This window comes from Carassius carassius, chromosome 38, assembly GCF_963082965.1.
Source record: "Carassius carassius chromosome 38, fCarCar2.1, whole genome shotgun sequence".
Classification (NCBI taxonomy): domain Eukaryota; kingdom Metazoa; phylum Chordata; class Actinopteri; order Cypriniformes; family Cyprinidae; genus Carassius; species Carassius carassius.
Genome location: NC_081792.1, coordinates 5986955 through 6011442, shown reverse-complemented (window position 1 = coordinate 6011442; position 24488 = coordinate 5986955). Strand labels below are relative to the sequence as shown.

The 24488-nt window shown below is 40.2% G+C and overlaps 1 protein-coding gene across 3 annotated transcripts; it reads left to right on the top strand.

The window, feature by feature from the left end:
- Positions 1 to 998: 998 nt before the first annotated feature.
- Positions 999 to 22769, top strand: LOC132119222 (NGFI-A-binding protein 2-like). 3 transcript variants are annotated; one of them, XM_059529017.1, is made up of 7 exons: positions 999 to 1656; positions 3547 to 4453; positions 5122 to 5255; positions 13997 to 14060; positions 14688 to 14796; positions 15144 to 15329; positions 22209 to 22769. In XM_059529017.1, exons 2-7 carry the CDS (start codon positions 3554 to 3556, stop codon positions 22286 to 22288), a joined length of 1473 nt encoding a protein of 490 aa, XP_059385000.1. In that variant the 5' UTR covers positions 999 to 1656; positions 3547 to 3553; the 3' UTR covers positions 22289 to 22769. The 3 variants fall into 3 exon arrangements, with proteins under 3 accessions (XP_059385000.1, XP_059384999.1, XP_059385001.1); XM_059529016.1 differs by lacking the exon at positions 999 to 1656 and having other exon boundaries at positions 3425 to 4453; XM_059529018.1 differs by lacking the exons at positions 999 to 1656; positions 15144 to 15329 and having other exon boundaries at positions 3425 to 4453.
- Positions 22770 to 24488: the final 1719 nt, after the last annotated feature.

Here is a 24488-nt window from a genome sequence, read left to right as displayed (position 1 = left end):
AATTAATCTCTACAAAATTAATCAAAAATTTTATCTAAGCATTTATTTTCCTGCCGACAAATATTTTTACTTTAATCATTTTGCTCTCTAAATTAACTGCAGAGCTTATATATTTTGCATATCTAGAAACTTTCGACTGTTAAATGTTAAACACTATTATATTCATTTAGCATATTTCTCAAAGTGCCTCAGGTTACAAAACATTTCAGTTATAGCTAGAAGTGTCTAAAGATTATAAATATTCAAATTTGTTTACATTTTTTTTTTCTGATTTCCTCCAAATACTGAAGTCTGATTTGTTAACTTTGTGCAGCTTAAAAAAACTGTAGCATTTCAGCCCATCAAAATTTTTGATAACTCTTCCCTGATGATGTCATTCCAACAATGCGTCCTAAATCACTATCACTTATAAATTTATAGTTTAAATAGTCGTTTATGAAACCGCTTTAGTCCCGATTAATTTGTTAGGTTATTAAATCAGGTTTTCAAGCTTTTCTTGGCGTCTTTTATGAAACAGCCCCCGTGCAATAACAGCAGTTTTTTATGTTATTTATTTATTTAGTTGATTTAGTGTCGTTATCCTACCTGTGTAAACTTATATATTTGTTCCTCAAGGTGGCATTGTTGTTTCAGTCATTGACTTGAACACTGTTAAATGGCGATCGTGTTGACAGAAGAATTTGAGTGTAGTTTTATCGGTGCTATTTGTTCAATTTAAATCCAAATGCGCAATAAAATATCAAAGCAGAATATTTTATAACCAATACGTTCTACTATTGCTGAGGCTTAGATAATGTAGGCTACACAATGAACGCAAAATAAAAGCATGCTATTAGCGTTCAATGAATATCCTGTAAAGTTAGTATATATAAAATGAATTCAAAAAAATCATATAAAAAACAATGGTGAATGACAAAAAGGTTGTCAATCTTTTAAAACAACAACAACAGTCCGCGTTGTTCAGCCAGTGAGAGCCCTCGGATCGACTGACGCGAGGAGCGGGGATTCCCGCTGCTCCAGCCGCGTCACTGAGCGATGATCCCCGCCCACAGACAGCGATCTCCGGCGCTCATCCACACATATGACTGCACTCGTGTTTGTTTGCTCATGTGTTGAATCTGCTGCTTATTACAGTGGGGCTCTTTAGTGCTGTTTAGATTCTAAACGGCTGGCTTTGACATTATACATATATGAGCTTTAACAGTGAAATGGACAGAATTCCCCGTCCGTCCACACACTGATGCGAGAGTCTGAGCTCAGACCGGAGAGGAAGGCTCTTATTCGGTCAGATGGCGTGCCGCAGTCCGCCCACGCGTTTCTCGCGCCCACACAGGCAGCGAAAGGAGCGTCATTAACTCACCGCTACTGCCAGCACAGCAGAGCATAGCCGAGACAAAAGAGCACAAGAGTTTCAATAATATTTTACTTCAATCTCACATCTGTAGAATAAGGTCTAACAAGCACAGAAAACAAATGAATTTGGCTACGCGTCAGAGGCGTAAAGATACGAGTCTAATAATAGAACTAAAAGTTTGACTGATTTTGAGTTAAGTTACAGAAGTGAAATCCCGATAGACTCGGTCGTGTCGGTCACTGGAAGCTGAAGTGATCTGCTGGATCCTGTCCTGGGTTCTGTCTCGAAGCCTCTCGAGGTGAGTAGGACACAACTACTGATGAGTCTGCATTCAGCAATTAGCTACTATACTCATTATACATCAGAGGAAAACTATGCTGTGGGTTATGTTTAACAACTACACCTCATGAGCATATGAACGGAATTTCGTAGACATAAACTAGCTTGCTATTTGTTAAGTTTATATGCGTTTTTTTTTACAGTAAAATATTCTGCAACTACTGTGTAGCCTACAGAGTAAGCTCTCTGGATCCTATACATGACATGCTCAAAACATAATTAGAGCTAAGAGCTCTCTTTCTGTAGGACTACCTGAAACTTTTAGATTTTTAGATTACAGTTTCGTCAGTGTAGTTAAAGGAGGATGCACTGATGAACTTTCACATGCCAAATCTGTCTCCAGCTATTATTTTGTAGGAGAGAGAGTGATGTATAGCAAAAGCAGAAGACATGAGAGGTTGCAGATTAAGAGGCTTCATATTACACTGCAGGAGGAGGACATTTGACTGCACCTCATCTTGACTCTTGGATACAGTCTTTTAAAAAGATTCCAAAAGGTTTTTTTGTTTGTTTGTTTTTTTGCAGCAATGTTTTTTTTTTAAACATGAAACAAGCACAATAGTATTCAACTGCGGAGCCAGTGTGCTGCTGAATGGAAAATAAGGCAAGTTTTTTTCTTTTCAGAACATGTTTTTGAGTTCTACTGAATGTGAAACACAAAAATGTGTTCTGTGGGAACCAGCCCCAAAGAAGTGTTGGATACAAAGAGTGACTTATTTCTTTGGAAATGTACATTGTTGATATAACAAGTGTCTTGTACTGTGTTGGTGCTGGTGGACCCTCACATTAACTAAAATGTTAATGTCTATTCAAACACAAATGTTCTTTTATCACAGTTATGCTTTTGCTGTGCACACATTACCTGATCTGCATTATCTGTCTCATTTTATTTGCAACCCCTTAGAAGCTCTCTTTTAGCAACCCAACAAGAAATAGTGAAGTCAGCATTGCCACTCTCTTTCTTCATAAATCCATTCATTTGAAGTCCAAAATATACTTCTTGTCCCTTTATTTATTTGATATGTGACCGTGTAATAAGTGGCATAATACATTATAGAAATCTTAACCCATTCAGGGGTTATTCTGTGTTGGGCAACCAAGCTGACTGGCTCGCTGTGCATTATCTCATACTCATAGTTCTTTGATTACTCATTTAAAAACCTTTCACTAAAGTAAAAATTGGCTTTAAAATTAGGATGTTTGGTAGTTTCAGATTTAAAGTTCATAATACCCCCCACCCCCGCGCCAAAAAAAAGAAGATAGGCTGATAGAAATAAGGCTGTGTAGTTTGATATTTACAATAAAAAGAAAGTTGCAAAAAAATTTTTGCGATAGAGATAGATCTTATTTTTGGGAAAAATAAAAAAATATATATGTTTTTTAATTTAAGCCATTTGAATTATGGGGAAACAGGAAAGGTTCTTATAAAACAACCTTCACATTGTGATACCTGTCGTGTCATTATCAGTGTTGGCAAGGTTACTTTGGAAATGTCATAGGTTACAGATTACGAGTTACCCTATTTAAATTGTAATAAGTAGTGTAACTATTTCAATTACTTTATTAATTTAATGTAACTGATTACATTTACTTTTTGATTACATTTCTAATGAATATTTTTAACTGTTAATAATTTTCAAACATTTAAACCCGGCTAATCTGATTACTGTCAGACTTTCCAAATTCACAGAATTCAAGATTCACGGGAACTCCATTACATGTAACTAGTTACTCCCCAACACAAATTTGTGCCCTCATAAACCACATAAACCGGTTTGCACATGCACACACACAAACATATGCTTTTAAATGATACTAATGACAAGTTTTGTGGAAATCCCATTGCAGCCGAGCATTAGGATGTCACTACCACGGACGCTGGGTGAGCTGCAGCTCTACAGAGTTTTACAAAGGGCCAACCTGCTGATGTACTATGACACCTTCATCCAGCAGGGAGGTGATGATGTCCAACAGCTGTGCGAGGCTGGCGAAGAAGAATTTCTCGAGATCATGGCACTAGTTGGCATGGCCACAAAACCCCTGCATGTGCGGCGCTTGCAGAAAGCTCTGCGAGACTGGGCATCAAACCCAACGCTGTTTAACCAACCCCTGGCCACCAATGTGGCCCCTTGTGGAATCCCTCTCCTCAGGATTGACAGCACCAGCATCGCTGGCTCAGGGGTTATGGGTGCCAGAAAATCTTTAAGCAACGGTCAGCCAGGCTCTCCGTGTGAAAGAGAAGAAGTAGGATCTTGCCTTACGCCGCTCAGAGATAACAGTCCAAAGAGCCCTTGCTCACAAGCCTCCCCTGTACCTCCAGACCATCTGTACAGAGAAAAACTGTCCCCCATGGATCCTCACTGGCTCAGTCCTGAAATGTATGGAGCCGCCGAGTTAGATGAAGAGCAGCCCATTCTGCCTTTCGCTTGCCACTCACGACTTCTTGGTCCTCCGACTCCAACTTCTTCTTCATCCCCCTCCACTACGACCTCTCCATGGCCCGGAGGTCAGCTGGACACAGAGACGGTTAAAGCCGTGGAGGAAAGCGTTGATAGGCTTCTAAGAACCATGCCACAAGCAGATCAAACCGAGGTGAAGACGCTTCTGAGACTCAATAAGAAAATGGCCAAGACGGTGGGACACATTTTCAACCTGGAACCTCAAGACAAGAGCAAAGAGGAAGAGATTCGCAAATACAGCCTGATCTATGGCCGCTTCGACTCCAAGAGGAGGGAAGGGAAACAGCTCACCCATCATGAGGTCTGTGAAAGAGAACATTTTGAACAAATTGCACAGATAAATGTTATTAAAAAAAAGTTTAGTTGTAATAAACAATACTAAAGTATTGTCCTGTATCTCTACATTAAATTAGCTCAATACAGACTAAACTAATCTGCTGGAAATATTTTGTATTTAGTATTTGTTAAGCCGAAAATTACTGCTGTTACAGTGTATTAATCTGTAAACTATATCACTACAGTATACAAAACTCAAAGTAAGGAGAGGTGTGCTATTACTTTAATAAGCAATAAGACTTACAATTGAAATTGTAGATAATTAAATGGGACCATTTCCACCCCAAAGCAACGACTCATAACACTATAGCAACTGCATAACACATAGAAAACATAAGCAACTGCTTAGCATGGCAACCACCCACAACACCTTAGCATTGTGGCGATGACTTTTGCACAGGGAAGCAAGATAAGATTTGATTTATATGATCTTTTGAGTACAGCCCATTTTTTCAACCCTTTAAAGAATTAACCACAACTCCTAGATTTCACAGTAATGTTTGATAACATACTGTCATTTTAAAATACCAGTTGTAAATATGTAGGCTACTACAAAAATGACAGGGGTTGTCAAAATGCCTTGACTTTCATAGCTCAGATGATCCGGTTTAATTTGAATATTTCCACTTTCAGATGCTCATCAATGAGGCTGCAGCTCAATTCTGCATCCGTGACAATGCTCTGTTGTTACGTAGAGTTGAACTGTTCTCATTAGCACGACAAGTGGCGAGAGAATGTGCCTACACGTCAACATTTAAACATAACAGGTCAGGAACTACTTTCATTAAGATTTTGTAATGGTTTCAGATTTTGCATCCATATTAATGTATTGTTAAATATATTAACATGTATAGATACAGGCATAATTAAAATATGCACATATAAACAGTACATGTAGCAGTGGAAAAAAATTAAGAGAGCACTATCAAAATTTCTCTGGATTTACTGTTTACATGTGTTTAAATAAACTTATTTTTTTATTTTATATATATTTCTCTTAAATATTCACAAATCTGTCTAAATCTGTGTTAGTGAGCACTTCTCCTTTGCTGAGATAATCCATCCATCTCACAGGTGTGGCGTATCAAGATGCTGATTAGACAGTATGATTATTACACAGGTGTGCCTTAGGCTGGCCACAATAAAATGCCACTCTAAAATGTGCAGTTTTGTCACACAGCACAATGCCACAGATGTCGCAAGGTTTGAGGGATCGTGCAATTGGCATGCTGACTGCAGGAACATCCATCAGAGCTGTTGCCTGTGAACTGAGTGTTCATTTCTCTACCATAAACCATCTCCGAAGGCATTTCAGAGAATTTGGCAGTACATCCAATTGGCCTCACCACACCATCTATTAACACACCAGCCCAGGACCTCCACATCCAGCATCTTCACCTCCAAGATCGCCAGAGACCAGCCACCCAGACAGCTGCTGCAACAAATGGTTTGCATAACCAAAGAATTTCTGCACAGACTGTCAGAAACTGTCTCAGGGAGCTCATCTGTATGCTCGTTGTCCTCATCGGGGTGTCGACCTGACTGCAGTTCATCGTCATTACTGATTTGAGTGGGCAAATGCTCACATTTGATAGAGAAGTGTTCTCTTCACGGATGAAACCCAGTTTTCACTTCACAGGGCAGATGGCAGACAGCGAGTATGGAATGGTGTGGGTGAGCGGTTTGCTGATGTCAACAATGTGGATCGAGTGGCCCATGGTGGCGGTGGTGTTATGGTATTGGCAGTAGTATATTTTGGACAATAAACACAGGTGCATTTTATTGATGGCATTTTGAAAGCACAGAGATACCGTGACGAGATCCTGAGGCCTATTGTTGTGCCATTCATCCACAACCAACACCATCATGTTGCAGCATGATAATGCACGACCCCATGTTACAAGGATCTGTACACATTTCCTGGAAGCTGAAAACATCCCAGTTCTACTAGAAAGACTCGGGAGATAAAATGTACGAAGCATACATTTATTGACAACTCAGCAAGCATTATTATAAATTTCTTTGGCGGAAGGCCCCGTCCATAGTTCGTAATCCGAGGGTAGCGGACCAGAATTTCCTGCCTGAAGATGAAGGCAGGGGCGCAGCCGACCCCCAAAAATAGGTGGATTGTGAAACCACCGGACAGGGCCAGCCTTCCCCCCAAAATAAGTAGATGAAGGTATACACACCGGTTGTGAATCCCAAGGTTCCTGGAAGATATAAAGAGAGTTAACATACTCAGTATGTTAACGTTAGATTAAACCTCATATGCCTGTTTAATTGAATTTTTTTTTTAATTATTATTAGCTACATTAACCAGGCATAAGCAGCCTCGATAGATCATGCAGGAATAGCCACGATAGGCCAGACATAAACAGGCCTCGAGACCGCACAGATATAGCCACAATAGGCCAGACATATAGAGGCCTCGATAGACCATACAGATATAATTTTTTTTTTATACCGCCAGTAACACAACCACCAGTAATTGCATGAAAATTTACCCAATTTGTTACTGGAGAGCTTGCTGAGCTTCGAGAATGGTTTTGAATCAAGTCTGATGTATGATTCAAATACTGAAGAAGACCATCTGCCTATGATCTTAATAGCTGACGTAGAGATTCCTCGTTCAGCTGCTGTAGTAGCTGTCCCAATTCTGAATGAATGGCCGGTATAGAGAGGGGGATAGACTGCAGCTTTTGATAACAGTGGTTAAGTGTGTTCTAAAACAAGCCTTGGAAAGGGGTGCTCCGTTAGTTAAATAAAGAGCGGCGCGTTTTTATATTGGATTATATCTTAAAAGGATTTAGCTTATAGAGTAGAGGAGATGGGCCACGATAGGCCAGACAGAGATAGGGGCCATGATAGGCCAGACAGAGATGGGGGCCACTATAGGCTGGAGCAGAGATGGGGGCCACGATAGGCCAGAGCAGAGATGGAGGCCACGATAGGCCAGAGCAGAGATGGGGGCCACGATAGGCCATCGTGGGCGCCACGATAGGCCGGAGCAGAGTTGGGGGCCATGATAGGCCAGACAGAGATAGGGGCCAAGATAGGCCAGAGCAGAGATGGGGGCCACGATAGGCCAGACAGAGATAGGGGCCACGATAGGCCAGAGCAGAGATGGGGGCCACGATAGGCCAGAGCAGAGATGGGGGCCACGATAGGCCAGAGCAGAGATGGGGGCCACGATAGGCCGGAGCAGAGATGGGGGCCACGATAGGCCGGAGCAGAGATGGGGGCCACGATAGGCCGGAGCAGAGATGGGGGCCACGATAGGCCAGACAGAGATAGGGGCCACGATAGGCCAGAGCAGAGATGGGTGACCCATACTCAGAATTCGCATTTAACCCATCCAAAGTGCACACACACACAGAGCAGTGATAACACACACACACTGTGAACACACACCCGGAGCAGTGGGCAGCCATTTATGCTGCGGCGCCCGGGGAGCAGTTGGGGGTTCAGTGCCTTGCTCAAGGGCACCTAAGTCGTGGTATTGCAGGTGGAGGGAGGACTGTACATGCACTCCCCCCACCCACAATTCCTGCCAGCCCGAGGCTCGAACTCACAACCTTTCGATTGGGAATACGACCCTCTAACCATTAGGCCACGACTTCCCTAAATGCCTCATTACGAAAGAGTAATTCAAAACATTGCATGCAATACGATCAACATCTTAATTTTGCAGTGCGAGTCTGCTAGATAAACAAGCACGAAACGGCCAGTGCTCTATCTTGAACGTGTGCGTATAAAACCTTGCAGAGAATAAAATTAATGCCCAAGCGCCATGAGTGCATAGAACAAAAATGATACTTATAATGCTGTAGACTGATGAAGTGATGGAGGCGAGATGCCGAAAGAGACCGGCAGCCTTGATTCTGTCTGCTGGTCAGGAGAGACTTCATTTGTGCAGGTTCACGTGGGCGTACAGATGAAATATTTGTTGATTGAGACCATAGACTGTATAAAAACATGGATGTAGTGTCCGTGACGTCACCCGTAGACTCCTGAAGTGTGTTTTTGAAGCCTAAAGTGTGTAGAGCGGGCCGTCGCCATCTTGACAGCGCATCACCGCGCGACTCTCCCGGACAATCAAAAATGGGCAAAAAGGCGGGAGCTAGTTGCTGAAGCCACACCCACCTAGCACGACGGCAGTGTCAGTTGCGGCAATCCACCTATCACTCAAGTGGCTACGCCCTTAATTATGCAGAACTTTAAGTCTTAATATAATTAAATCGGATGAGTTATAAAAAAATTCACCTCCCTCACAGTTGTCATGAAGGGCAAAATTAGCTATTTAGACCAAAATCATTTTTTGCACCAGGCTGTAAACATGTTTTTTCCTGCTGTAAAGTTGGGTATTTTAACATTTTGCAGCCAGCCTCAATTGGCCAGTCGATGAATTGCAGTTTTAGTCACTTCCTTATTGGCCTCACGAGATAGAGCGGGAGGTTGCCGCTCGATTGAGACCCAAGCAGCGCTGACGCGACATCTTGGAAAGGTTGCGGGTTGCTTTTCCTGTCCGGGGTTTGAGGTGACCCCAATAATGTCATATTTAGCCCCTAGAATGTGAATTCTACCGGGAAACCACTTTTGAACGCGATTGGGCTAGTTTTGAGAAAACCTGGCAACCCTGGAAAGCACACGGAGCTCCGCCAATGTTTCACATCCTCTGCCGAGAAAAGCCGAAAGCCTGTATATCATCCGACATGAACGACCGCAGATAGTCACCGCGACACCGAGCAAAGCCAACGATCCCGTGTGCATCTTGAGAGGAATGTCAAACTCGCGATAGTTTGCAGGACACAAACTTAACTATAGCTAGTAAATCAATAAACACAACAGCTTGAGCAAGGAACAATCGCGTCGGCATGTGCGGTTGTTATCGCGTCGGCATCTGGGAACTCAAACATGTGTAAGTACTGATCTTTTATACCAAAGTATAAAGACGTGATTGGATAATGATGAAGGTAATTAGTGACGAAGTGATTGAGTCTTCCTGGCAGAACTTAGGCTAAAGCTTTCATTTCTTGCATGGCCAGCATACTCACCAGACGTGTCACCCAATAAGCATGTTTGGGATGCTCTGGATTGGTGTATACAGAAGCGTGATACAGTTCCTGCCAATATCCAGCACTTCACACAGCCATTGAAGAGAAGTGGACCAACATTACACAGGCCACAAACAACAACCTGGTCCACTCTATGTGAAGGAGATGTGTTGCACTGCATAAGGCAAATGGCGGTCACAACAGATACTGACTGGTTTTCGGACACCTGCCCCGGACCCCCCAATACAGGAAAACTGCACATTTTAGAGTGGTCTTTTATTGTGGCCAGCCTAAGGCACACCCGTGCAATAATCATGCTGTCTAATCAGCATCTTGATATGCCACACCTGTGAGATGGATGGATGATCTCGGCAAAGGAGAAGTCCTCACTAACACAGATTTAGACAGATTTGTGAAGAGTATTTGAGAGAAATAGGCCTTTTATGTACACAGAAAAAATCTTTGAATTCTGCTAATGAAAAAATGCGGGCAAAAACAAAAGTGTTGTATTTATAATTTTGTTCAATATATATATATATATATATATATATATATATATATATATATATATATATATATATATATATATATATATACAAATACAGGTCCTTCTCAAAAAATTAGCATATTGTGATAGAGTTCATTATTTTCCATAATGTAATGATAAAAATTTAACTTTCATATATTTTAGATTCATTGCACACCAACTGAAATATTTCATGTCTTTCATTGTTTTAATACTGATGATTTGGCATACAGCTCATGAAAACCCAAAATTCCTGTCTCAAAAAATTAGCATATCATGAAAAGGTTCTCTAAACAAGCTATTAACCTAATCATCTGAATCAACTAATTAACTCTAAACACCTGCAAAAGATTCCTGAGGCTTTTAAAAACTCCCAGCCTGGTTCATTACTCAAAACCGCAATCATGGGTAAGACTGCTGACCAGAAGGCCATCATTGACACCCTCAAGCAAGAGGGTAAGACACAGAAAGAAATTTCTGAACGAACAGGCTGTTCCCAGAGTGCTGTATCAAGGCACCTCAGTGGGAAGTCTGTGGGAAGGAAAAAGTGTGGCAAAAGACGCTGCACAACGAGAAGAGGTTACCGGAAATTTTGCATGTCATTTGGAAATCAAGGTGCCAGAGTCTGGAGGAAGACTGGGGAGAAGGAAATGCCAAAATACCTGAAGTCCAGTGTCAAGTACCCACAGTCAGTGATGGTCTGGGGTGCCATGTCAGCTGCTGGTGTTGGTCCACTGTGTTTTATCAAGGGCAGGGTCAATGCAGCTAGCTATCAGGAGATTTTGGAGCACTTCATGCTTCCATCTGCTGAAAAGCTTTATGGAGATGAAGATTTCGTTTTTCAGCACGACCTGGCACCTGCTCACAGTGCCAAAACCACTGGTAAATGGTTTACTGACCATGGTATTACTGTGCTGAATTGGCCTGCCAACTCTCCTGACCTGAACCCCATAGAGAATCTGTGGGATATTGTGAAGAGAAAGTTGAGAGACGCAAGACCCAACACTCTGGATGAGCTTAAGGCCGCTATCGAAGCATCCTGGGCCTCCATAACACCTCAGCAGTGCCACAGGCTGATTGCCTCCATGCCACGCCGCATTGAAGCAGTCATTTCTGCAAAAGGATTCCCGACCAAGTATTGAGTGCATAACTGAACATAATCATTTGAAGGTTGACTTTTTTTGTAAAAACACTTTTCTTTTATTGGTCGGATGAAATATGCTAATTTTTTGAGACAGGCATTTTGGGTTTTCATGAGCGGTATGCCAAAATCATCAGTATTAAAACAATAAATGACCTGAAATATTTCAGTTGGTGTGCAATGAATCTAAAACATATGAAAGTTTATTTTTTATCATTACATTATGGAAAATAATGAACTTTATCACAATATGCTAATTTTTTGAGAAGGACCTGTATGTATGTGTATATATATATATATATATATGTATATATATATATATTCAACACTACTGTAATTGAAACCACTGTTTCAAATCAACTGTTATAGTATTTGCAGAAGCTTATCAGTGGTGACTCTCAGTTTGTGCATGTATGACAGGATTTTTCAGAAAAAGTTAATACAAGACGTAGTCAGCCAGACGATGAACTCTATTAACAGCAATTATTATATGATGCAGTCACATTTGTAGCAATATTTGTTAGTCCTGTTGTTGATTCAGGGTTAGCATCATCTGGGGTCCTCTGAGGGTCAGCATCATCTCTTCTCAGGTGTTCTGGATCCAGACTGGAGCTTGTGTAAATCCTGTGGCAAAACAGAGAAACAAATAGAGACATAATTAGCATAGCTGCTGTTCCAACAAAGTAAAACTAATTAGTTTAACCCAAGCTAAAGAATAAGAATGCGCATTTGATCAGATACAACTGCAGCCACAATTTTAGAGATACATTATTCGAATGCTTGGCGAAAGAGATGCGTTTTTAATCTAGATTTAAACAAGAGAGTGTGTCTGAACCCCGACCATTATCAGGAAGGCTATTCCAGAGTTTGGGAGCCAAATGTGAAAAACCTCCTTTAGTGTACTTTGCTATACTAGGAACTACCAAAAGTCCAGCGTTTTGTGACCTTAGGGAGCGTGTTGGATTGTAACGTGGTATAAGGCAGGAGCTAAACCATTTAGGGCCTTATACGTTAGTAATGATAATTTGTAACTGATACAGAACTTAATAGGTAGCCAGTGCAGAGACTGTAAAATTGGGGTAATATGATCATATTTTCTTGACCTGGTAAGGACTCTAGCTGCTGCATTTTGGACTACCTGTAGCTTGTTTATTGACGAAGCAGGACAACCACCTAGAAGTGCATTACAATAGTCCAGTCTAGAGGTCATAAATGCATGAACTAGCTTTTCTGCATCAGAAACAGATAACATGTTTCGTAGCTTGGCAATGTTTCTAAGATGGAAGAATGCAGTTTTTGTAACATCTGAAATATGATTTTCAAAAGACAAGCTGCTGTCTAATATAACACCCAGATTTTTGACTGTAGAGGAAGTAACAGTACATCCATCTAGTTGCAAATTGTAATCTACAAGATTCTGTGTACTGTTTTTTGGTCCAATAATTAATATCTCTGTCTTATCCCAATTTAATAAGAGAAAATGTTTGGTCATCCAATCTTTTACATTTTTAACACACTCTGTTAGCTTAGATAATTTAGAAGTTTCATGTGGTTTCGTTGAGATATACTGCTGAGTATAATCAGCATAAGAGTGGAAACTAATCCTGTATTATCTAATAATATAACTAAGGAGCAACATGTATATTGAAAATAGAAGGGGACCTAGAACGGATCCTTGTGGCACTCCATATTTTACTATATTTTATCTTGGGAAGAGTGTGTAAATCAATATTTGTGGAATAACTGATTTCCAATCACAGCCTTAATGTGTCATTCTCTGAGGTCAGAAACCATTTATTATTATTATTATTATAATTATTATTTAGAGCAGTTGTCAGTTTCTGCAAATACATGCCAGATCCCAATATTTTAGTTTGGAATCTGGGAGAATTGACTAGTAATTTATAGAATAAAGCAAATATTTTAATTTTACTTACATAAATAGTAAATACACATAAATGTATTGTTCTTCTGAGACCCAGGCTGGTGGCAATTTTCTGAAAAACAGACTTTTTTTACACACTTTTTTAACTCCTTACAGAATATTAAATTAGGTTCATATCAGCTCATCAGAGGTTTTTTTAGTTTTTTTTGTTTTTTACCAAACACCAAATCACAATGCTATAAGATACTGAAATTTGAATTATCATCACAACCAAGACCTGAGAGTACCTGAACATTTTGGAGACAGCGCCACCTACAGGCCATGTAAATCTGGGGGTAAAGGGGAAATTTGCAATTGTTTGGCCTAAAAGAGCGGTTGGCAAACATGTTGCTCAGTATACCACAATGCATTGGCTAATCATAATCATAATCAAAACCAGCAAGTTCGACTTTTAGCTGAGTCTTCAATGCATTCAAGACATAAAATAAGAAAACTGGTCCAAAGTGCTTGTGTAGAGAGGGAGTTATTGGGGGTAATAGTGTAGCATGGTTCTTCAGGACCAAGGTAACCTTCTTGCATCTCATCCTTGTCCTAAGTACTGTTTGTGTGAACAGACCTTTATACCTGGTAACAGATGTACATCTAATCAATCCATCTGACATGATCTTTCAACTGATGGAGAAACACATTTTTATAATTCTTAAATCTTGTAATTCTTAAAGTTTCTGAGATGAGAAATACCTGTGTGACCCTAGCCTTGCTGCCTCTTGTGTGTTAATTTCTATATATGCCCTTGAATATTGATAGCATGAGTGTTTGACTTCAATACTGTGACTTTTTTTTTTAATGATTAAACTTATTTAATCAGAATTTGAGCTGGGTTTTTTATATTATCATCTCAGGACATACTCAGATGATTGTGCTGCCTCTGTTGACTATTGTGCTCAGAAGAGAATCAAGCTTGATGTAAGTACATCAAAATATGTAACCATATATAAATCTATATAAATTATTTACAGGACTTACAGAAATATGCTCAGGTAAAGTTTGGGCACATGCTTACACTTCATTAAAGAGATAGCTCACCCAAAAAAATGACAATTTTGTCATCATTTACTCGCCCTCATATCGTTCCAAACCTGTATGAGTTGCTTATGTTGAACATAAAAGAAAGAAAATCATACAGTTGGTGATCCCCATTGACTTCCATTGTAGGAAAATAAATACTATGGAAGTCAACGGGAACCACCAACTGTTTGATTACCAGCAATCTTCAAAATATCTTCTTTTATGTTCAACATAAGAAAGCAACTCATACAGGTTTGGAACGACATGAGGGTGATTAAATGATGACAGAATTTACATTTTTGGGTGAACTGTCCCTTTAATGGTGACTTGTCTATTAACAAAATGACACGAAAATTAGCAAGATCCATTGTAGGGTTAAAATAAAGATATAATTGAAGGATTGAGAGTTATAGTAGCTTAAATTGGATGTAAAGTTACAAATATACCATTGCACTCATATCTGTGATTATTATGAAGCAAACCAACTACTACTCTTTGATTAGAAATGAAATCTGCTTGCTTCAGGTCACAGATTCCGACAGACTGTCTAAGGATCCAGTAGCTAACAGTGACAACAGATCTACAGCGGATGACAACAGCCTCTCTGGAGAAAGTCTAGATAGTTTAACACATGGTAAGATTCCTTATTTTTATTGTTTTTATTTTAACCATTGATATATTTATGACTGTCCGGTGTATGTCAGTAAGTCTTAGGCATGTAACCATCATTGTCCCACATTCTATGTTGCATTTATAGCAAATGTCATAATTGTCATCATAGCAATGAAGCACCACTTCACACGTAAAGTGTGCTCACAATGGGTTACTTTCCAACTCTGAGTCGATGCAAAGATCAAGCATAGAAGATAACAAAGCAAATTTGTGTCCATTCATACTCCATGTCAGGGAAAAACATCACTGCTGAAAGAAAGCGTAACATCTGATTGAGAGGCATGTTTGTCTAATTCTGTGTCTTGATAGATATCAGCCCTCAGTTGCACCCCTCGTCATCCCCTCACCCCCTCACCGACACCACTGGCCTCATCACCTGGAGTCGCCAGCTCATGCAACAAACTCTCATGGATGAGGGCCTCAGATTGGCTAGAATGGTGTCACGTGACCACGCAAGCAAAGTCAGCCTAGGGTCAGAAAAGAGACAGATTTCAGGTGAATACTAGACTTCTGTCATGTTTTATAACCTCCACGCTTCTCATGCACCAGCCACAAACAGGGAACATGACAGTCAAGGATTTACTTCTCGTTTTTAAACTCAGGGTCAGTAAAAAGAGTGATTTACCTTCAGATTTTGTTACTTTACATGAGGACATTTTTTTCTGTAATCCTTTATTTAAAGGTGTAATTACTTGTTCTTACTTTGATGCATAAGTACATGTAGTTAATTAATATTACTCTTCACTTATTTGTGTAATTACACTGAAACAACATCACCTTAAAATAAAGTTTAACCTATTTTTGTATCATTTATAAGTGACTTTTTGCTGCTTGGTTACATACAGTACAAAAAGCTACGTCAGAACTGGTAACCGGCTCGGCAGTTGAATCAGAAATCAGAATGAGCTTTATTGCCAGGTATGTTCACACATACGAGGAATTTGTTTTCAAGACAGAAGCTCCGCAGTGCAACATAATGACAGTGACAGAACAAAAAACACAAAATGGAATTAAAAAAAAAAATACAAATAGGTAGGTAAGGAATGAAAATATACAAATTGACAATGTATGGCAGGTATATTACAATGAGCATTATGTATGTACAGGTATGTGCAAAAAATTTAAGCGTACGCTAAGTATGTGTGTTAGATAAATAAGTGTATGTATATATAAATATAAATAGTGTAGTGTGTTCCACAGTTATTATCAGCTGTTCATTAGATGGATTGCCTGAGGGAAGAAACTTTTCGTGTGTCTGGTCGTTCTGGTGCTCAGTGCTCTGTAGCGTCGACCAGATGGCAACAGTTCAAAGAGGGAGTGTGCTGGATGTGAGGAGTCCAGAGTGATTTTAACAGCCCTTTTGCTCACTCTGGATAAGTACAGTTCTTGAATAGATGGGAGAGTTGAACCGATGATTCGCTCAGCAGTCCGGACTACCCTCTGTAGTCTTCTGAGGTCAGATTTAGAAGCTGAGCTGAACCAGACAGTTACTGAAGTGCAGAGGATGGATTCGATGATGGTGGAGTAGAACTGTTTCAGCAGATCCTGTGGCAGGTTAAACTTCCTCAGCTGGCGAAGGAAGTACAACCTCTGCTGGGCCTTTTTCACAATGGAGTCAATGTGAATGTCCCACTTCAGGTCCTGAGAGATAGTGGTGCCCAGGAACCTGAATGACTCCACTGCAGTCACAGTGCTGTTCATGATGGTGAGTGGGGGGAGAGCAGGGGGGTTTCTTCCATGATCATCTCCACTGTTTTGAGCGTGTTAAGCTCCAGGTTGTTGAGAGTGCACCAGACAGCCAGCTCTTTAATCTCCTGTCTGTAAGCAGACTCGTCACCGTCATGAATGAGGCCGATGAGTGTGGTGTCATCTGCAAACTTCAGGAGCTTGACAGAGGGGTGCTTAGATGTGCAGTCATTAGTGTACAGGGAGAAGAGCAGTGGGGAGAGAACACAGCCCTGGGGAGCTCCGGTGCTGATTGTACGGGTGCTGGATGTGTATTTTCCCAGCCTCACTAGCTGCTGCCTGTCTGTCAGGAAGCTGTTGATCCACTGACAGACGGAGGTGGGCACGGAGAGCTGAGTTAGTTTGGGCAGGAGAAGGTTTGGGATGACCGTGTTAAAGGCCGAGCTGAAGTCCACAAACAGGATCCTCACATAAGTCCCCGGTCTGTCTAGGTGTTGCAGAACATAATGCAGTCCAATGTTTACTGCATCGTCCACAGACCTGTTTGCTCTGTAGGCAAACTGAAGAGGATCTAGCAAGGGTCCAGTGATGTCCTTCAGGTGGGCCAGCACCAGTTTTTCAAATGACTTCATGACTACGGATGTTAAAGCCACAGGCCTGTAGTCATTTAGTCCTGTAATTTTGGATTTCTTTGGGATGGGGATGATGGTGGAGCGTTTGAAGCATGAAGGGACTTCGCACAGCTCCAGCGATCAGTTGAAGATCTTTGTGAAGATGGTGGCCAGCTGGTCAGCACAGGATTTCAGACAGGCTGGTGTAACACAATCCGGGCCTGGTGCTTTTTTCCTTTTCTGCTTCCGGAAGACCTGGCGGACCGCATCCTCGCTGATCTGTATTGCAGGTGTGGGGGAGAGGGGGGATGCAGGAGGTGTGAATGGTGAGAGTGCTTGATTGGAGAGGTGATCAGGATGGGTTGCAGGAGCTGTGAATGGTGTGAACGGTTGTGTGGAGAGGTGTTCAGGGTTGGTTGCACGAGTTGTGAATGGTGTGAATGGTTGTGTGGGGAGGTGTTCAGGGCAGGTGATGGGTGTTCTTTCAAACCTGCAGTAAAACTCGTTCAGATCGTCTGCCAGTCGTTGATTTTCCACAGTGCTGGGGGGTGGTGTCTTGTAATTGGTGATCTTCTTTAGACTTTTCCACACTGATGCTGAGTCGTTCGAAGTGAACTGAGTCCTTATTTTTCCAGAACAATTCCTCTTTGCCACTCTGATCTCCTTTTCCAGTGTGTATTTAGCCTGTTTATACAAGACATTGTCCCCCTTCCTGTAAGCATCTTCTTTGGCCTGACGGAGCTGTCTGAGTTTTGCAGTGAACCACGGTTTGTCATTGTTGTAAATTAGTTGAGTCCTGGTAGGAATACACATATCCTCACAGAAACTGATATATGATGTTACAGTCTCTGTGAGTTCATCCAGATCGGTGGAAGCAGCTTCAAAAACACTCCAATCAGTGAGGTCAAAACAAGATTGTAAATCCTGCTCTGCTTCATTAGTCCATCTTTTTAACAGTCAATTTTAGTTTCTCTGATTTTAACAGATTTTAGTTTCTGCCTGTAGGTCGGTATAAGATGAACCAGACAGTGATCAGAACGTCCCAAAGCTGCTCGTGGAACAGAGTGATATGCATCCTTTATTGTTGTGTAACAGTGATCCAATATATTACTGTCTCTGGTGGGACAGGTAACATGCTGTCTGTATTTTGGCAGTTCACGGGAGAGATTGGCTTTATTAAAGTCCCCGAGAATGATTAAAACAGAGTCCGGGTGTTGTTGTTCTGTGTCTGTGATCTGCTCAGCGAGTTTCTGTTAAGCTGAGCTCACGTGCGCTTGAGGAGGAATGTAAACACTAACCAGAATGAACGAGTGAAACTCCCGCGGCGAATAGAACGGCTTGCAGTTAATGAAGAGCGTTTCGAGATTTGAGCAGCACATCTTCTTTAACACAGTTACATCTGTACACCACCGATCATTGATGTAAAAGCATGTCCTGCCGCCGCGCGATTTCCCCGTTGATTCTGCGTCGCGATCCGCTCTAAACAGCTGAAAGTCCGGCAGATGGAGCGCGCTGTCCGGTATGGCGTCATTCAGCCAGGTTTCCGTGAAACACAGAGCAGCAGAGTGTGAGAAATCCTTATTTGTCCGAGAAAGCAGAAGCAGTTCGTCCGTTTTGTTGGGTAGAGAGTGGAGATTTGCCAGATGGATGCTAGGCAACGGCGTTCGAAATCCGTGTTTTCTGAGTCTCACGAGCGTGCCAGCTCTTTTTCCCCGTCTGCGCATCCTCTTGAAGCGTGTGATCAGCGCAGCCGCTCTGCCGACAAGAATGTCCAGCGAAACATCAGAATAGTCGAAAACCGGTGATATATCGGGAGATGTGTGTTGCCAAATGTCCAGCAAATTCATCCCTGGTGAAACTGATTGCAGGAATATAACTAAAGACAGGACAAACTAACAAAAACACAAAAACAAATGCAGAGCACGTCACAGAGGCAGCCATCCTGTATCGGCGCCAACGACTATAAGGGTTGATTGGTTGAGGTTGGCACAGTCAACAGTAATTTATTAACAACTGGAATTCATTTTAAAGGTGTCTTATGATGCTTTTTTAAAGATCATTATTTTGTGTATTTGGTTGACATGCTTTAATGTTCAAAAAACACATTATTTTCAAATACTGTACATTATTGTAGGTCCACTATGCCCCGTCTCTCTAACACGTGTTTTTTACAAAGTCCCTCCTTCTGACAAGAGCAGTCTGCTCTGATTGGCCAACTGACCAAGTGTATTGTGATTGGCCGATCACCACAAGCACTCATTGTAAATGTAACGCCCCTTTCCATAATCGTGAGCTTCATCTTTCGAAATTTACACAGTGATGAAGCTCGTATGTGTTTGCAGTACACAAGCCACAGACGGTTAAGACAGCTTTCTCCACTGTGACTATCTCTCTCTCTCTCTCTCTCTCTCTCTCTCTCTCTCTCGCACACGCACACAGACACAACATGCAAAACAACGCATTTGAACATTCAATAGCAAATACTTAAACTGATAACAAAACATATTCCAGTAGCTGATTCAGAAGCGCCAGATTGTTGTAGCCAAGTCAGAATGACCTCCTCTCCTAGGTTCACAAAACAGTCATCCATAAAATGTGTTGCTGTTCTGTTGTAAGTAACCTTAAAGATTCCTAAATGCATCTACTCTCAGAAGACCAAATAAATTACTTTTCTTTCTCCTAGATACACACACATCTTCCTGACATGACTGCTTCAACACTAAATGTGTTACTGAAACCACGCCTTCTTTCTTTGCGTGAACATTTGGGCCACATTACACAAATACTTTCACATAGTGATGTAGAGATGTGGGGGTTTGTTAGAACGAGCCGTTTTGATAAAGAATATCTCTTTGGATTTGAGGCTTTAGTCTTTGCAACTTCACAGATCTTCTTAATGCGCCAAGAGCTTGTAACACTCCAAAGAGAAAGGAAAAGTTGAAATCGCCTCATATGACCCCTTTAAAGAAGATTGTACAGTAGAAAGAAGTCATAAATGTGTTACTTCCTGGGTTACACAATTGCTAGAATCATGACATTTTATGATTTAAATTGTCTGGATACAGTGAAGTTCAAGACCTCCTGGGTATTTTTCAAGTTAAATAGTTCAACCTCTCTAAAGAACAAGGTACAGTATGTGCCTTTATTCTCTTCTGTCATCATTTACCCTCATTGTGTTCCTGTATGACAGTCTTTCTTCCATTAAACAATAGAATATATTTGGGTGCCAAAAACAATGAACCCCACTGACTTTCACTATACTGAAATAAAAAAGCATATACATTTGAAACAACTTGAGGGTGAATAAATGACAGAATTTTCATGTTTTAAGAACTATTATGTTGCACATTTAGAAATTTTCTTTAAAGGCTGCAGATTTGCAATAAATTATTTTTTTTACTAGAGATGATATTGAAAAGGCTAACACACCTTGAAGAGTCTCTGAGGAATATATTGAAGAACAGTGAGGAACTGATTTATTTTACATATCTGGTTGGGAATCTAGTTGGTCTTTAAGGATGGAATAAATCAGAGATTGTCAGATTCAAGAAGCTCTTACAGAGGCAAACATCTCAGTCAGACGTCGTCATTGGGGAACGCAGAATAGAAGAGAAATGAGAAGAGAAAAGGCGAATGGGTGGTGGGGGCCACAGGAAGTGCTGTGTGGGTGATAAATTGGAGCCCCCCTTCCCTGTCTGACGTCAAAGCTTATGAAAATGTGTGAGAGGAGGGCGGATGGATGGATGGAGAGAAAGAGGGGGTGAATGAGTAGGAGGGAGTGAGAAGGGCGTCGCTTTGACTCAGAGAGACAGAGTAAAAATAAACCATGTGGGCAGTGAAAGGATGCAGCCGCTCTCTCTCTCTCTCTCTCTCTCTCTCTCTCTCTCTCTCTCTCTCTCTCTCTCTCTCTCTCTCTCTCTCTCTCTCTTAATGAGCAAACACTGGTGCTTCAGTTCAGTGGAATGGCCAGAAATGAGCTTTAATCAGTCTTTTTTTGTGTTGTCTCTTTCAAGCAAAAATGCAAGTTCCTCATTTCATTGCGCCGTCAGTCATTCTGCAGTTACACAGTCATTCCTCAGCATTGTTCTGCCTTCACATAATAATTATAGATTTTTAATATAATGTTTTATTGCATTGCTGTCATGTATTATTAATGTCTGCCAAAGTGTGGGAATTGTTACGTTCACATCAATAATAGCACAAGTAGAAATGCAACGGGAAACCCAATGATACAATTGCTGACTCAATCCCAGTTCCAGTTGCATTAATGAGCAGAAATGTGCTGAAAAAAAGTGCTGAAAGTGTTCTCGCCCTCATGCCAGATTTGGAGAAATGTAACATTGCATCACCGTCTCGGCAATGGATCCTCTGCAGTGAATGGGTGCCATCAGAATGAGAGTCGAAACAGCTGATAAAAACATCACAAGTAATCCACAGCACTCCAGTTCATCAATTAAAAACAAATCCATCATTAGCATAATTTAACTTAAAACCATTGTTTCTGGACAAAAATATGAGTCCATAATGCAAACGTATCTAGCCATAACTCATCCATGCCCTTCAAAATCCACCAATTTATTTGTCAAGGACAATTTTGGACTGTTTTCACTTGCAAACGGTGCTTGATCTGTGCATATGTTTTTCCTGGTTCAGATGAGATTAGTTTTTTTTCCTGCAGAAAGCAATAATATACAGTAGAGGACTCGTATTTCAGCTGGAATCAACGGTTTGAAGTAATTATGTTTTAATGATGAATTTGTTTCTTACAAACATGTAACTTTTCACGCATCTTTTCACTTCACAAGATATTAATTGCTGGACTGGAGTCGTGTGGATTACTTGGGAATCATTGTGATGTTTTTATCAGGACTCTCATTCTGACGGCACCCATTCACTGCAGACGATCTATTGATGAGCAAGTGCTGTAATGCTACATTTCTCCAAATCTGTTCAAATGAAAAGACGACATTTGATACTGTAAAGTTCTGTATCATGTTCCTAACACTGATTATAAAAAAATAAAATAAATAATTCTTTCTAAAATTGAAATAAAAAAACTTTGTTTATATTCTCATAGAGATGGAGGAGAAAGTGTCAGAGAGGAGAGGATCAAGTAACAGAAGCAGCAGTCCAGCAAACACCAAAGACGATCCATAACTAACAGTCTGCAAGTCTCCATGTTGAACTCAGGTTGGATATCATGTCTAAATGAAGACGTGGTGTTCAGTTCACTATGTTGAATAGTCCTGCTCTGTATCACTTGTATGTTCTGTTTGGCAGAAAGTTATTTTCTTTCTTTGCGAATGAAATTTGAAGTACATACAGATTAGTGCAAGCAACGAGTGTCACAACAAATACATTTCAAAGATACTTCGACTAACCAGTAAAGATTCTCAGTAAAAAGCTTCAATGGTGCTAATTTAGTGTCAGCAAATTCTGGAATGAAATGGCATCTGCATCCATTACCCAAACCTTAATTTATTAGGATAGATGACATGCTTCTCGTTCTAAGCGGAGCTGTGAGACATTGGGATGTAAGTCTCAGTCCATTTTCTCGCTTCTGAATAAGTTCTAACAAAAGTTTGGGAGGAGCATGTTTATTTAATCCAACTAATCACAACGCTAGAATATATATATATATATATATATATATATATATATATATATATATATATATATATATATATATATAACTGCTCAAAGACTTTATGTACAGTGTGCAAACACATCTACAAGCTTTGGATTATATTAACATGTGAAATTCTGAATTTGACTATATAACGAACCCTGACACTAGTAACTTGCTGTTGCAGTTTACTATATTAATATATTACGAACGCTAAATGCACACATTAGATTTCACAGGTTACAAAATGTAAATGATTCAAATGAATCATGGGGGGGGGGTGTATTGTCAGTGTTTAAAGGTTGAATGGCTAATGGATTTGCAAGAATTGTGCGTTACATCGCTAGGAATATACATGTGGCCTCTTCAATGACAGACTATTTATTTTTTAATTTCTCAATAAATTATATAGTAATGTTTCTCCTGTTTACTTCTCTAGAATGTCACTTTTATTTTGCCAACAGTGTAAAAATAGAAACTTGTGCATTACAACATGCTGAATATTGCTGATTTATTCTAACTTTTATTCATCCACTGCTTTTGTCCAAGGTCCCTACAGTATTTTATGTGAAAATGTATAGACAATTTATATGTTTCTGTCTCATCTCTGACACACGGTTCTACCGCCCACACTTACCCTAGTCATCTCAACAAACCAAGACAGATGATGCCTGTGATTCACTAGCCATCATCATCATCATCATCAATCTCACAGATGGGCAAGTGTTTAGGAAAACTGTCTGAAAAAACTAGTAATAGTTTCAATTCTGTTTGGTGCCACTCTAGTGGCTAATTCACTCATGAATCAATGGCTAATCAATAAATTGATATATTGATTTGAGTAATGTGCTTGTAAAGACCTATAATTAAAGGGATAACCAAAAATGTACCAAAGGTCATGCCATTCTTTATTCTGTGAAACACAAAAGAGGATATTTTGAAAGATATTTTGCAGTGTTTTTGTCTATATGAAATGAAACTCAAAGAAGTCCAGTTCTGTTTCAAACCCTTGTGACAAAAAAACATTCTTCAAAATATTCAAGTGTTTTGCAAAAAAAAAAAGTAAATCATACAGGTTTGGAACGACATATTTTTGAGTGAGCTATCCCTTTAGGCTAGCTTGTTCAAGAATTGAAACAGATACAATGCAAGTGTTGTGTCTACAATAAAAGCATGTCCATGTGTCCTGAAGTGCCTTGAAGGATGCCTGTCTCAGTGCAACAAAACAGTACTAAAAGCAACATCAAGTAAGATTTAAACAAGACTAAAGTGATTTGGCCGTGTCATGTAAAGGTCTTAATCCACCTTTCCTTGCTGTAAATTATCATAGCAATGGTGTTCATGTGAATATAACCAATGATGAACGGGGGTTTTACAGCATTCATGCTACCACTTGGGATGATCCATTGCTAGACAGCACTATACTCTTACCTTGTGCTTTATGGTTGTGAAAATGCAGCATTTGTGTAAAAACAGTAAATCATTCTAAAAAAATTGGAACAAAACAGACACTTTTTGTGATGGAGCCAAATAATTATAAAATGAAAATAGAAGATTAATCATTTTATCATCATGGTAAAATTAAACAACAAATGCATGTGCATGCAAGTTCTTCTTACTTTCTCATAATTTTTTTCCTAACTTTTGTAAAGTACTTGCACAACAACTTGTGTGCTTTACAATAATAATAAAAATAATAATAAATTCTTCATCACTGACCAAACCTCAATT

Excerpts from the sequence above, each read along its gene's own strand:
- LOC132119222 (XM_059529016.1), top strand. The coding sequence starts at position 3,503 with ATGATACTAATGACAAGTTTTGTGGAAATCCCATTGCAGCCGAGCATT. Across the intron at positions 14,061-14,687 it reads AGAAGAGAATCAAGCTTGAT|GTCACAGATTCCGACAGACT; the intron begins GTAAGTACATCA and ends TGCTTGCTTCAG. Across the intron at positions 14,797-15,143 it reads TCTAGATAGTTTAACACATG|ATATCAGCCCTCAGTTGCAC; the intron begins GTAAGATTCCTT and ends GTGTCTTGATAG.